This window comes from Neopsephotus bourkii, unplaced genomic scaffold, assembly GCF_033783945.1.
Source record: "Neopsephotus bourkii isolate Nb327-2 ecotype Australia unplaced genomic scaffold, CSIRO-AGI_Nbou_v1 NB_1248, whole genome shotgun sequence".
NCBI lineage: Eukaryota > Metazoa > Chordata > Aves > Psittaciformes > Psittacidae > Neopsephotus > Neopsephotus bourkii.
In genome coordinates this window covers 466253-481352 of record NW_026901733.1, presented here as the reverse complement: position 1 = coordinate 481352, position 15100 = coordinate 466253, and the positions used below count along the sequence as shown (strand labels likewise).

The following is a 15100-nucleotide window of genomic DNA, read 5'->3' as shown; positions in this document are numbered from 1 at the left end:
CTATTACCTCAAATATTCATTTCTGTTGTCAGCTTTAGTTCAAATTTGTTTTCTTTTTTTTTACTTTAAAATTTAACCAGTTGATTCAAGCTTAGTTTTACCCTCAAATCAATCATATTCCAATTTTAAGCAGCTCCATAAGACTTAAGTTAGGTTTCTTTTTTTAAGAAAAATACACAAAGTGTAACAGTGTGGCTTGTTTTGACAAATTTCAACATGAGTCATGAATACTCAGGATTCTTACACCTTTGAACAAGAATTTTCGAGCTGCATAATTTTGATCCCAAAATACTATCTCATGACAAGTTATCAAAAATAAATTCTCAGTCCTGAAGACACTACTTTTTATAACTAGTCACAGAATTATGACCTCTTATGTATAGGAACTGTCTTATCTTCTCTTTAGATTTTATACTCCCTGAATAATAGATAAATGTTTAACTGCAGTGTCAGAAAAATTGAGAAATTCTGTTGATTTTGGATACATGGCATGAAAGAATTCTGTTTGCTTCTGTTGATGAAACCTGAAGATTTGGGCTTCATCAGTTGTCATAGTACTCATGCATATCATGCATAATGATAAAGGATCTTTAGTAATGAAAACTTTACTCTGAGGTGGATTTTGATAGGAATCTGCGCTCTGATGCAACTGTACCGAGACCTCAAACCTGGTGTTTCTTAGAATGTGAAAGGTGTATGATGTTTGGTTTATTTCAGAAGAAAACCATCTGTTTTACATGAAGGGTACATGGTGCACAGATATTGCATAAAACTGTGTCACACTGTAATCACTGATTCCGGTGTTTCTTGAGATGGACCATGCAGCTCTGACTGCTGCTGGTCTCCAGCTTTGTAGAAGTATGGCTGCTTTCTTATTTCTAGTTAACATCTTTCCTTTCTTTATGGCATCATGACAGATATAATTGCAACTCACAAGTGTGTTATTGTGCGGTTCAAGCAAATTTTAACTATTCAAATGATATTCACAAGTTAGAAGTAATAATGATTTCTAGGGTTTGCTTTTTTTTTTAGAGAAAATTTTCTGCAGAATTTGTCTTGTAGTGCCGCCAAAGTTGTTTCTGAATTGTTCTATAATTTCAATTTTCAATTATGTTAATTTTGAAACAGAATTTCTATGTGTGCTTTAACCAGTGCAGAAAGAAAGTTTGTGGATTCAACTGTAAAACTTACTGCAAAAGGGAAACTGGAATGTATACATAAAAAAAAAAAAAAAGCCATGAAAATCCAGGCCTCCTGGATGAAACTTACTGTAACTCATAAAGAATATATATTTGTCTTTCATCCAATCTATGGTATACATATTGAAGACAAATACAGTGGCAGAATTTCCTTTGAAAATGCTTCCAGCGAAGACAAGTCCTTATCCTTCATCAACAGCACTTTGCAGAATGTTGGTATTTACTTTTGCTTCGTCATAACTTACCCAGATGGCATTTGGGAAAAGGTAATAGAAACTGTTCTGTCAGGTAAATAAATCTCTCATTTTTTTTTAAATTTCTGATATAATCAGAGCAGAAAGCCATGCCAATTTAGGAAGTGTCTGGTACTGTAATTTTTCTTTTCAATTATATAGCATGCAAAAAAGGAATAATCTGTGGAAAAGAATAACAGAAAATAATTATATTACTTTGACAAAATGTAATTTTAAGAGAAGCGGGAATTTAGGAAGGGGAAATTGAGTTTACAGAAGTCACAGCAGCAATGTATTACATGACAGACTTTAGATATAATGGTCAATATAACGGTGATATTTCTGTGGGGCCAAGTTTCTCATAGCTGTTCAACAAGTTATAGGACCTCTTCAGAGGATGAAATTGCAACTACCCATGAAATTACCGGGATGAATTTTGTAACCCATGAATCATATTTTTATCTTTATATTGTATGGTGAGGGAATTTCTGGTCTGAAACTAGGGCTGCTTTTTTTTCTTGAAGCTCTTCTGTACGTGCTTGTTCAGGAACAAAATTTCCATTTAAGAATGGTGTGACATCAAAAAGGAGAGAAATACAGAAGTTTAAGGAAAAAAAGGAGACTTTTTTTAAAGATGGGAAAGGGAAGAGGGAAACAAAACTATTCAACTATGTCCATGTACATTTTGTGTAGTTGTCCATGTCCAAAGGCTCTGTAATTACCTGATCACGCATCCAACATCATCTCTTTTCCAGGTCTATGAGTAAGAGGAGAAAGAACCCTTTTTTAGTACTTTCCCATGTGTGTCTATCAGCATCGGTCAACTGGCAAATCTAATGCTAATAATGAAGTTTCTCTGACAGCAGACAAGTCCTTAGAAGATCATTATGTACACGTGATAGAATAGTTTTCAAAAGATAACTAGTTTTGTGTATTGGTTTATTGATTTGGTGTTGTGAGTGTAGAAAGAATTTGTTCCTCTTTTCCATTCTCCAAAGTGAAAATAGACCTCATTCAATATTTTATTGTATTTCCCAGATAGGGAAGAATGGGTTGAAAGACAGATTAACTTCCTAACTTTTCAAAATCCAGAAGATAAAAGTAACAGCCCTTTCCTAGCCTGATCCTTCTGAGACTTCATCTCAAACCTGTTTTAACTACAATTCTATCATTTCAATGTTACAATGAAACAGCGAACCTGACTCTTGTAGGACGTACCTGAACTTCAAAAATTCAGCATAGATTGTTTCTGCCTGCACCACTAAGTTTTTGAAACTTGATTTTAGCCAGTGCATTTGTTGATGGCACAGATGAAATACAAATCCCACTTATCTTCCTCTCTCTGCTAGCATTTTATTAGTAAATTACTGCTCATCAAATCAGAAATTGAGCCCTGATTTTGAAAAAAAAAAAAAAATAAATCTGTCTCCCTGGATTGTTTAGTTAGGTGAAATAGTTTGGAATTTTAAAGATTTCCCCGTGTGGTACATCAGCATAGCCATACAATTCACAGTCATTCACACATAAAAGGGAATGTCCTGCTAGTGAAAGAGCTGATCAAGGTCCTTCAGAGTAGGACACTGCAGTCCAGGTCAGAGTACCTCAACTGTGACCCTTTAGTGACATCTCTGCATGCTTGTTTCACTCTGGTGTCTTTTTTATTATATAAGGAATAACGTTATTGAAGTAGTGTATCCTTAGTTTTTTTTCCTCTGTCAGTCCATTTATGCACAGTATTGTTGCAAGTGTAGGTATTAGAAACATACATTTTGGTTGCATTCAGATAACCTAAGATCTGAAAATTCAGGTTGCTGATTACAAAAAGGAACAAGCAAAGGCAAAACAAATCTCTTATTTGATTCAGTCCATCCTGAGTTCTGGCAGTGCTGAGCCCTTAGTTACAGAGGGTCCACTTTCTTTAAAATCCTAAAAGTTAAGTGCAGTAGAGATCTGCAAGTTTATTAAGTCCTTTTCCTGGCCAAGGCAGTACTTATCTCAGCTATTTGTTCTTGAATTTACAGGCTAGGGTTAATCTGAAATGATGCAAGAAACAAGGTAGTCACTTTCCTGTGGGATGTTGACCTTCAGTCCAATACCTGTATTAAACAATTACTTACAGATTTCATCACACTGTATACCACTCAAAGATAGATCAGTTACCAGAAGTATGTTTTTTAAAATGATACTGTGGGATTCAGTATTCTCAGTAGATGGGATTTCTGTCTTGGTTTGAGCACACTTAAAACATAAACCAACATCAGGCACATCCTCTCCACCCCTGTCATGGTTTGACCCACAGCCAGACAGCTTGTTACCCACTCCCCCCCGTTTCTTGCCCTCCCCTTACTCCTGGAGGGACAGAGAGGAGAATCAGAAAGAATGCAACTCCCACGGGTTGAGATAAGAACAGTTTAGTAACTAAGGTATAACACAAATCACTACTGCTACCACCAATAATAGTAATGATAAAGGAAATAACAAGGAAAAAGAATACAACACCCCATCACCAGGTGACCGATAACTCGCCCCCCCCCAGCCCGACCAAGCACCGACCGATACCTCCTCCAACCCTGCAGTCCACTCTGCCCTTCCGGCTCACTCCCAGTTACATCCTGGGCATGACGTGCTATGGTATGGAATACCTCTTTGGTCAGTTTGGGTCAAGTGTCCTGTCCCTGATTCCTCCTGGCTTCCCTCCTCCCTGGCAGAGCATGAGGCCCACAGAGTCCTTGGCCAAACCAAAACATCATTGCTTTTCAGCTCTGTTCCCAGCTGAAAGTCAAAACACAGCACTGCACCAGCTACCAAGAAAGAGAAAAATGACTGCCACTGCTAAACCCAGGACATTATCCACCCCTTATTCCATACCATTCACGTCATGCTCAGATCCCACATTTTCAATATACCCTCACTCTTATCTAAGTGCACTCTCATCGTAGTGCATGGCCCAGTCCCTATAAAGCTGCTGAGTCCATCTGGTCCATGATGCCAGGCTCCATCTCTTGTAACAGTCTTTCAGAGCAGGAGAGGCTGTGTGCAGTGTTCACACACATGAATAACCTGGGCAGTAGTGTCCATTGTTAGGTCCACCCCTTGATCATGAGTCCATCTCGATGTTGCATCTCTGCTCTGTTGGCCTTAAGGGTCATGGTCCCATCAGGTTCAAAATAATTCGTTGTCCTTCCATCTCCAATGTTTCCAAAGCACTGGAGGGGCCCAGTGGACTAGATACTTGCCCATACTGTCCCACATGCCCTGCCACTCATGGCTGTCCAGCCTTGGGGAAAACCTCTTGGTCCTCCCATATTGTTGTCTAACCCCAGACAAGACCCAAACCCGACTCTGCTTAAATTTTGGGATCAGACACAATGGTGGTGGGTAAAACACACTCTGCATGTGTGCCAACATGCTGATCCCCATCACAATCAGCAGGCAGGTCCCAAGGTTACCCAAAGGCCATTCAAAACCTCCAGAACTCTCAAACGATGCTGCTGTACTTGTCACTGGGGCTGGTGCAGCTGCTGTGCTTGCCGGCTCTCCCACCACCAGCTTCTCTTTTCCTGAGTCCAGCTCTTCCTCCTCTGCCTTGCTGGGAAATGCTGCGGGGTCTCCTGCGTCCTCCTGGGGCTCGGCGGGCGGCTTCCGGGGAATGCTCTCGGCCGTCGCGGGGCTGGGCTCGGCCGCGGGGCTCGGCTCCTCCGCGGGGCTCGGCTCCTCCGCCGCCTTCTCCCGCTGCTCGGCAGCCGCCTCCTCCCGCTCCTCGACCGCCCCGACCTCCTCCACCGGCAGCCGTCCCCTTGCGGCCTCCGGTCCCGCTCCCGCTTGGTCCCCGGGGCCGCTCTCCCGGGCCGCTTCAGCAGCCGCCGGCTCCCGGGGCCGCCCCCCCTCGGCTTCCCAGAGCCTCACGCAGACGGAGGCGAGGGCGAGGGCCAGGACGGTGAGGAGCAGCCGGACGGCCAGGGACCAGTCCACGGCCACGTCCGTCCCGCCCTGCTGCTGGAGCCCACCCGTATTACAAGTCATTGCCATAAAGTACAGTGAGACAAGAACCTTAGCCCAAGCCCCACACTTGATAAACACTAACACAGCAAATACCGGCTCTAAGTAAGTTACAACATTCTGAAGCTCTGAGATCCAATAAATCATCATTGTGACGGTCAGATCTGTCATTATCTCAACCCCTCGTGCCCCACGTTGGGCGCCAAAAAGAACTGTCATGGTTTAACCCACAGCCAGACAGCTTGTTACCCACTCCCCCTCGTTTCTTGCCCTCCCCTTACTCCTGGAGGGACAGAGAGGAGAATCAGAAAGAATGCAACTCCCACGGGTTGAGATAAGAACAGTTTAGTAACTAAGGTATAACACAAATCACTACTGCTACCACCAATAATAGTAATGATAAAGGAAATAACAAGGGAAGAGAATACAACACCCCATCACCAGGTGACCGATAACTCGCCCCCCCCCAGCCCGACCAAGCACCGACCGATACCTCCTCCAACCCTGCAGTCCACTCTGCCCTTCCGGCTCACTCCCAGTTACATCCTGGGCATGACGTGCTATGGTATGGAATACCTCTTTGGTCAGTTTGGGTCAGGTGTCCTGTCCCTGATTCCTCCTGGCTTCCCTCCTCCCTGGCAGAGCATGAGGCCCACAGAGTCCTTGGCCAAACCAAAACATCATTGTTTTTCAGCTCTGTTCCCAGCTGAAAGTCAAAACACAGCCCTGCACCAGCTACCAAGAAAGAGAAAAATGACTGCTACTGCTGAACCCAGGACAACCCCCCATTTTTTCAAGTATATCAATTAATCCTGCTAGAGAGGGAGGCAATAATGTTGAAGGAAATTTAATCCTTTTCCATTAAATGAATCACAGTTTTTGAGAACAATCCTATTAAGATCTCAATAGATGCCTATAAACGTGTTTTATAAACACTGATCAAAAAAAAATGAAGTGTGCCATCAGCAAAGATAAAATATTACAACTTCAATCTACAATGCAAATTAAATATGTGTCAGTAGTACAGTAGTTTCACTGGATCCAGCAGCTCAAGTGTTAACAAGCCTGAAACTATATGATCAATCAGTTAAAAAAATTTGGGGTCACAGGAAGAGAAGAAAGAAGAAGGTCGAGTATTCAAAAGAAAGAAGTCAAGTATTTGAAAAGCATTAAGCACTTTTTATTAGTATTTCAACAACATTCCTATTTATTTCCCTTTATAGTAAAGATGTCTTTATGAAGAAGAAGTCCACTCTGGTTACACTCTTTCATACATGATTAAAGATTTTATCAAGTGATTTACGGTGTATGAGGTAGTAAAATAATACTAGAGAGACTCTATTTAGGACTCTGCTCCTTAGTTGTCTGGTTGGTGATCAACAGCTCAGCTCCACCATGGTCTGGGTGGGGTGAAGAGGATTCTTTTTCTAGCAGGGACAAAAGTAAAAAAAAACAAACCAAACTTAATCTTGGAAAGACAATGGTTGAGCTGTCAAAAGGATCTGAGATCCTAAGAGAAAGAGAAGGTTATAGAGGTCTTTTCTTGATATACTATCATTTCACCACTGGAAGATGGAAGACCTTGGAATTGGTGATAACTCACCACTTATATAGAATTTTAGATGGAATTATTGTGGTGATTTTATTGTTGTTTTTTTTAACTAGGTGTGGGCTCTGTATCAAAATACATAATAAAAATGCTTTTTGTTATTTTTGCTTTAAATTTTGGATAAAGATTTCCTACAATGTCTATGAAATGAGTGAGAAAGAACTCCTTCAGACAGCACACTATTATCCATGCTTCCTTTATTGGCAGTTACTGAAATATACTGACAGAAAGCAATAATACTCAGGATATCATATTGGAAACTTCACATGCAACCTCAGGATAGTCTTACAAGTGGATGCAGTGCTGAAACTGCGTGCCATAATTGCAAAGAACTAGAGAGTATGTTCTGGCACTGTTACACATGAGCATATTGGCAAGGAATAGTCTAGCTATCCCACAGGAAGGTACTTGCCAGCTGGGTGAATCTGTTGCTTCTTTTTTCCCGTAATGTGAGCATACACTCAACAGTGTTCAGAACAGAATTCAGGGGGGATTTTTCCCTTAATGTTCTCACATTTGAGTCACAAATACTCCTGCACTAAACAAACAAAACTCATACTTTCAGAGAAAACTTGTACATTTTTTATAAGATGTGAAGATGTAGGAATAGTTTTATTTCACCTTTATTTCTTATTCATAAACAGCTTAAGTATGATCTGTAGTTTCTTACATAGAGTGCTTAGAGATTATGTCTGAAGGCTGATTTTGGATGCAGTGTGAAAGCGAGGAGCAGAGACAAAAGTCACTACTAATAGAAGAAACATTACCTTTGGAGACATCATGCAGAAACTGATCATCAAAAAGATGTTATTTTATATACTTGCTGCCTTGAAGAGAAGGCATTTGAAGCTGCAGGTGCTGTAATTTTACTTTCAAATGAAAGAGCATTGAGAGAGCAGTGTACTCCATCAGTCCATTGGGCAGGAGTGCATGGAGGTGCATGTTTAAATGTCACCCCAGGTGGCCACTCAAAACAGAGTACTCAGCTGTGTCATTTTGCCATTTGCTATCCATGTACCTAAGCAAAGCAGCAGCAGGAGCTTTGCCTACTTTCTTTTGTTTTTTATCATAAACTTCTACAAAGAAATGTATACAGAGAAAGGATACGTTTCCAGTCTCTAGCACTTTGGAATGGCTATTGGAATTACCTTTATTTACAAAGGAATTGGAAGAGGTATTGGCAAAATTCCTTTTTCTTCACACTATATCCTCTGTCTTTTTCTAGTTTGTCCAGATCTTTGCTTACCTATAGCCAACTGAGTCATAGATCCATTTGTTTATTTTGATCATTTTCCAGACCTGTCTTCAGTTTTGTATTGTCATTGCCTGTAATGATAATCTTGCCCTTTTCTGTCTTGCCTTTATGAAAGTATGAGGCATTTCTTTGTTGGCAATACTTTGCACATTACCAGACCACTATCTTAATGCCTCCCACGTAACTGCAAGTTATAATATGAGTCATTCCTGATTTAAGAAGTCCTGATACATACATCTGGGTTTGTGGGCTTCACACATCCTCCCAGACTACTTGGCCTTATTAATAGTTCTCTAGCTTGCATTGCATTAAAATGTAGCAATCCCTGGATTAGGAGGTGTTGTTTCCATTGAAATGTATAATTAAAGCATGATTTTAAATTTAACAGAATCAGTGATGATTGAGTGTAGGCAAAAACTGTCTTAGAGGCAAAGTAAATTAGCTTTGTGATGCAGAACTCAATCAGTTGAAGTTAGTTCAGCAATCCTAAAATACATGATAGACAAATTTACAATGTAAATTTAACTTAAAATATAGAATGTAATAAACATCATTAAAGAGATCACAAAATGATATTGTTCTACTCCCATAGACTATGTCTTTGTTAAAAATCTAGATGGAAAGTCAAAAGTCTTCACCAGTGAAAAATTATGTGATATACATAATCTGTTTATTTGAAAGCTGGCCTTTATGGCAGAGCAGTGTTGTATATTTCTTTACATAAAGAATGGATGTAGTTAAAATTACCTGAAATATTTTTGTCCTGCATTTTTTTTGTCTTACAAAACTATTGAATTCTAACATGAATTTCTGTATATTTTGAAACTTATGTTTATTTTTTCATGCATTTTATTTCAGTTAAGTGTTAAAATTAATACTAGTTTGATTTTAAAATTCCCTTGCTATACTTGGAATAGAATGAGAAATATACTTTTGATCCTCATAGTGACTTTCACACCCATTATGTGAATTATGGAGAGTTGCATAATTGGCTGTGGGGGTGTCACTGTTATATGATTGGAAATTTTCTTTCTTTTTTTTCTTTTTTTAATTCATGAGTAAATTTGTGTTTCTGTCAATCAGTGGCAATGGACCATTTGCTCAGGGGATATATTTTGCTAGCAACTCTGAACAAGAATGGAAGTTCATTAATAGAGTATTTAAATGCCAGATGTACCATGAAGTACTCCCGTATTTTAAATAGAGTGATCAACCTCTTCTGTGATAGCAGAGACAGAGCTTTTCTATTCTTAGCTAGTGTGATGATATCCATGCCACTCAGCACTTACTTCTATATTAATATTCTTCTGCCTGCCAAAAGCAGCATGTTGCCTAGAGTTTTTTTTCAAGTCCTTATTCACCTGAAATAGCTTTCTTTCTATTTATCTCCATCTCAATTTAGAATGTGATTCATAGGTCTAACAGTGAAAAATTATCAACCCTTTAAAGCACATGGGAAAGAGAACTAATCCTAAGGGGTCTTCATTCTTTGGCTTTTAGACACTGAGCTCCCCAGAGCAAGTATTTTCTCTGTATCTTATACAGTGTCAACCACATTGTCAGCACCTAATTAGAAAGGAAGAAGATATAGGCAAGTGAAACTGCCTTCACACCTCTGCTGCGATTATTGACCTGTTAAATGCTGCTTTTCTTACTTTTTATCTTCTGTGATGAGCTAAGGATTGAATGCTTCTTTGGTATAATAGACCAGGGGAAAAAAAAGGCAAACCCAAACCAGCTGTGTTGGGAGTAGAGTAGGTATCTCCTTTTCCTTTCTGAAGGAAAAGCTTAGATCAAAAGGAATTATGTAATTGTGGTAAACTCAGGCTGGAAGTGACATTCCAAATTAATATCATCCATCTCTGTGTTCTGAGGCAGGATAAGCATATTTGTATAATCCCTGACTGATTCCCATGTTGAAAACACATGCATAAAACTCTTGTGTAGTCATTCTAGTGTTTAACCAGCCTTACAAGGAGCATTGTCCCCCCCCCATTGTATTTAACCCAGATATCTCTTGCTTAAAAATGATTGTTTAATAATTCACTGTAGTCCTTCTTTGAAAAAAAGGGGAAGGCTCTCATGTTGCCAGTCTTCAGTCATCCCTTTTGAGACAAGGGGGGCACAAAATTACAAAATGAAATATATAAACCTTTAGAATCAGTTTTAAGTAATGTCAAGTTTGATGGCTTTGTAACAGTAACAATGAAAAATTACTGAGGGGCATGATTCTCAGAAAAAAAAACAGAGTACAGCTAGAGAGCATACTGAGAATTCTTGCATAAGGTAAACCGTTGTAGTTGACATAGTTTTAGGTCCTTATGACCTTAGTACAAAATGAGTGTAAGAAAAACAGGATAGAAAAACAGGATGTAGGGATAAGGAGTATCTGGGAATGGCAGGTGTCCAGGATGGGCAGCCCTTAAACTAACTGATAAGAAGAAGGACAGGATGATTGCTGTGTCTGTAGCGTTAACGAACCAATGAAGTTGATATAAACATCTATTGTGCGTGCTTCGAAGGCTTGCCAGGAGTGATGGAGGTTGTTGGAAGAAGTAAATGACTTCCAGAGACCACCACCACATTTTTGTAAGTGTGTGGGAAACTGTCAGGAAAATGATGTAATCTATATGTAGCCTCATGAATGTGTATGTATGCCCAGGGACTATATAAGGTTGGCTTGTGTAGCAATATGGGGAAACACGTTAGGAGGAGCTATCCCCCATGTCTCCTGGCGCTGCAATACAGAATACCTGCTTGTCAACTTGACAGCCTTGTTGGTGAGTTTGTTCCTGGAGTTTCCTCTGAATCACTTTGTACTAAACAAACACAACTCTTTTAACTTTTCATCTTAATTCATAATTCTAAATTTCAACGTTTTTATTCTCATAGGAGTTTTCTTCAGTTTGTATATAACCTTGTTAAGATAAGATACATTGAATGAAACACTGTGTTCCATCTAAGGTCTTACCATTGTTAAATGATGCAGACTAATGTATCCTTTGTCTTGTATATGACTGTTGTCACCTGAGAAAATTTGTCTTTTAGAAGCAGATAATGCGATAACATTTTTATTCTATTTGGCTGGCAATCAGAACATCCAGATCCTTTTATTCAGCACTGGGTTTTTTGCTTTTTTTTCCTCCTCTTTTCTTCTTTTTACTCCTTACCATTTTGAATGTTCAGTTAGTTACTAAGACTAATGATGTTTTTCATGTACTCTTGGTTACTTTGTTTGCATCAGAATACGCTACGTTAAGGAAAAAATTGTAGCAATCAGTACCCATGAGGTTTGCTTTGTTTTCACCAAAATAAGGTAAAATTAGAAGGGTTGTTTTATATGTTCCCTAAGAGCATTGTTTTGATGAACATGCATTGTGTGTTAGCTGGTTATTATAGCTATCAACTGGCTTGCTGTTGTGTGATAATTTGGGGATGACTCTCACTGTTCAGCTGCTGACCCAACCTGCTGTCTAGGGAGATATGCTGCTTGCCAGGGTAGACTCTAGGATACTGCTGTGAGACTGCCAAGCCTTGCCCAGTCCTCAGACTCCTAACCTCTGTTGCTTCTTCATATGTACACAAAATACAAGTCCAGGAGAGACCTGGAGCACATCAGGCACGACTACATGATGCTGGAGGTGGTGGTTACGGAATGGGAGGCTTAGGTGGTTTCTCCTTGATCCTGCTGAAGAAGGGAAAATCTGTGGTAAGAGGGGGTGGATTCCATAGGTCAAGATCCATTTGCACAGCTGGTGTCAACAACAAGATGTTACCTTTTTATAGAACTTTCTGATGATCAAGAACTGCCAGGAAGAGACAGGATCCACCTAATAACATGGGGAAAAAAAAAAGTCCTTGCCGATAAGCTGGTGACAGAAGCTTTAACAGTAAAGTGACATAACAAGCCATTAGTGAGCAAGGAAGTAGACTGGACTGCCGAACAAATGGCATGGGATTATATAGACAGTAAACATCCTGAAAACAACAAATCAGGGCACAATGTGACCATTCCAAGTATGTCCACAAAAATGATGAAATGCTAAGTGGACACACTGAGGTGGGAAATAATTTTTGGGAAATAATTTCTAGGTAATAAGCATGACTGGATGATTATATGAAGTGTCTGTACACCAGTGAACACAGCATGGACAACAAACAAGGAATTAGAGCTCTGTGTGCAATTGCAGGGCTATGATCTCATTTGGATCACAGAAGCACAGTAGGATGGCTCACATGACTGGAGTGCTGTGATAGCTCGATATGGGTTCTTTAAGAAGGGCTGTTTAGGACAATAAGGAAGGAGAGCTGCCCTTCACGTGAGAGCAGTAGAAGTGCATGAAGTTCTGCCTGGGGATGGATGATGAGCCAGCCAAGAACTCATAGGTAAGGATTAGCAGGTAGATTAATACAGGTGATGTTGAGGTGGGTGTCTGCTACTGACTGCCTGATCAGGGTAATCAGGACTGATATATATAAGACCTGAAAACTGGAAGAAGCTTCACATTCTGTGGTCCTCATTGGAGAGTACAACAACTTGCTAACTGTAGAGCAACAGAGAAGGTCATAATCTATCTGGTAGGTTTCTGGTGTGCATTGATGGTAACTTCCTCACTATGTGATTAAGTAGCTGAAGAGAGGAAGCGCTCTGCTCAACCTGTGACTTACACAAGGAGGAACCTGTAGGGGTTGTGAAGATCAGGGGCAAGCTTCATTGTGAAGTACAGATCATGATTCCAAAAGGGGGGGATAAAAGAAAGTGGGATCACAACCCTGGACTTCAGAAGAGCAGACTTCGACCCATTCAGAGATCTTGGTAGAATCCCAAGGGTCACAGAGAAACGATTTTTAATGGAAATGTCCTCCAATTGTCCATCCAGAGAAGCAGAAAATCAAGCAAAAATACTGGAATGCAAGCATGGATGGACAAGAATCTCCTAACTAAAGCCAAGCATAAAAAGAGGAAGCATAGACAGGATGGAAGCAGGGGCAGTTGACCTGGGAGGAACCTCGAAATACTATCTAAGCACAAACGAGTGCAGTTAGGGAAGTCAAAATTGACCTGTAGTTGAATCTAGTGGGTTAAATTTTTTTGGGGGAGGGGCAAGTATCTCCCAAGCTCTGTAAGCCAAAATTATTTCATCTTCTCAGCTACTCTTCTATGCCACTGCAGCTATCGATGTGAAATAGAGATTTACTGGAGTATGGTATTTCCTCTAGTATCAACCATAGCTACTGTAATACCCAGTAGTTTTATACAAGAGTTTTATAACTTTGAGTTTTGCTTCTCAGTGTAAAAGTGATGCATGAAATTTTGAGATAATGGAATTTGGAAATCATTACAGGATGCAGTTGCAGGGGGAAAAGGAAAGCATACAGTGACAGCTTTAAAATGTTCCAAATTTAGGAGGTAGTATTAATTTTTATAAGACAGACTGAATAATATTTTATTTGGGGAAGTATATGATAGGTTATGGAATGAACAGAGATAGGTGAAAAGCAAAAGGTAAAAGGAGTTACAGATTCAGATAGTTCAACTTCCAAATACTCTAAAGGAAATAACTAACAGGTGATTAATATTTTAATTTCTGAAATGTTATTATCTGCAGAACTTATTTCTGCTGCTTGTATTCCTAATGATGAATGCTTCTTTCAGCTGGCTTGTCAGAGCAGGAATATAATTTATAACTTAATAAGGACAAAAGTAAATGGAAAAGAAATATTTGATTTCTTCCATTTTCTTACCTGTTACAAAGCTGCTTAATAAATTAATGAAATAAAATGTATCTTTCCTTCTTCTCCAATATGTTTTAAATCCATAAAACAATACATTAAAAGTAACAACTAGGATCTGAGATGCAGGGCAGAAATTTCCCACAGTGCATCCTCATGCTTCACTCCTGAGCTTTAGTTACAATGCTTCTGGGGCTGGGAAACTTGCTTGTGTGTCCTGTCCATTGCTTTGGCACCCATGGCTTTCTCTCCTGAGAAATGCTGGTTCAAATAGTTGTCCTTAGGATCCAGTTTGATTCTTCACACCTTTTCCCTCCCTACCTTTTTTCTTCCGTATGGCTTAAAACATGATATCCTTTGCCCTGGCTAAAGTCCAGCCCTCAGGAGCCTCATGGAAGATATGAGCAGGTAGGCACATATGCACACACATACACATGCTGACGTGCAGTTTCTCAGTGTAACATTTCTCTTCATCCACCATGAGACAACATGGGTTATTCACACAAAGTGAAGGTTGAGACAGGCTGTGTCACTCCTGTCTTCACATTGAACTCCTATTGCTGGTAAATTCCCTTCATCCTGAATTGATGAAGCTCCTAGAGAGAATGAAAATCTGATATTCTGACCTCTCGTATCTTCAAGACTGTCCTGCAGGTGAATCTTGACATAATGTATTATATGCTTTCATCACATGACTTCTTCCCCAACAACCAAATTCTGTTTGCTGGAAGTTCATGAATGTTTATAACCGAAGAAAGCATGCGTTTTCTCACTCTTATTAGCACTGTACTCTCTCTCTCCCTCTCTTTGGTTTTTCCCTTTTCCTGCACTCTGGGTAACTTAAGTTCACTTACAGAAGTAAAATAAAAATGAAGAGCAATGGAATATATCTAAACAAAGTTCAATTGGCAGGTGAATTATAACTGCATGTTAAGTGTTTATAACACCATGCAGAATTCATAATTGGTACAGAAAGGTTCAGCAAACTGTTGCACTATAATTTAATATATATTTAAAGGGATGTTTTAAGGGTATAGGAACATAAATACTTTTATTTTAGCTTTTATGATCC

The 15100-nt window shown here is 39.6% G+C and overlaps 1 protein-coding gene across 1 annotated transcript in view; it reads left to right on the top strand.

The window, feature by feature from the left end:
- The first annotated feature begins 687 nt into the window (after positions 1–687).
- The window catches only part of CD226 (CD226 molecule), a 30389-nt gene continuing 15976 nt past the window's right edge, over positions 688–15100 (top strand). Inside the window, 1 exon segment of the mRNA XM_061364750.1 lies at positions 688–1478. Coding sequence (XP_061220734.1) covers positions 1136–1478 — 343 coding nt within the window. The 5' untranslated portion in view covers positions 688–1135.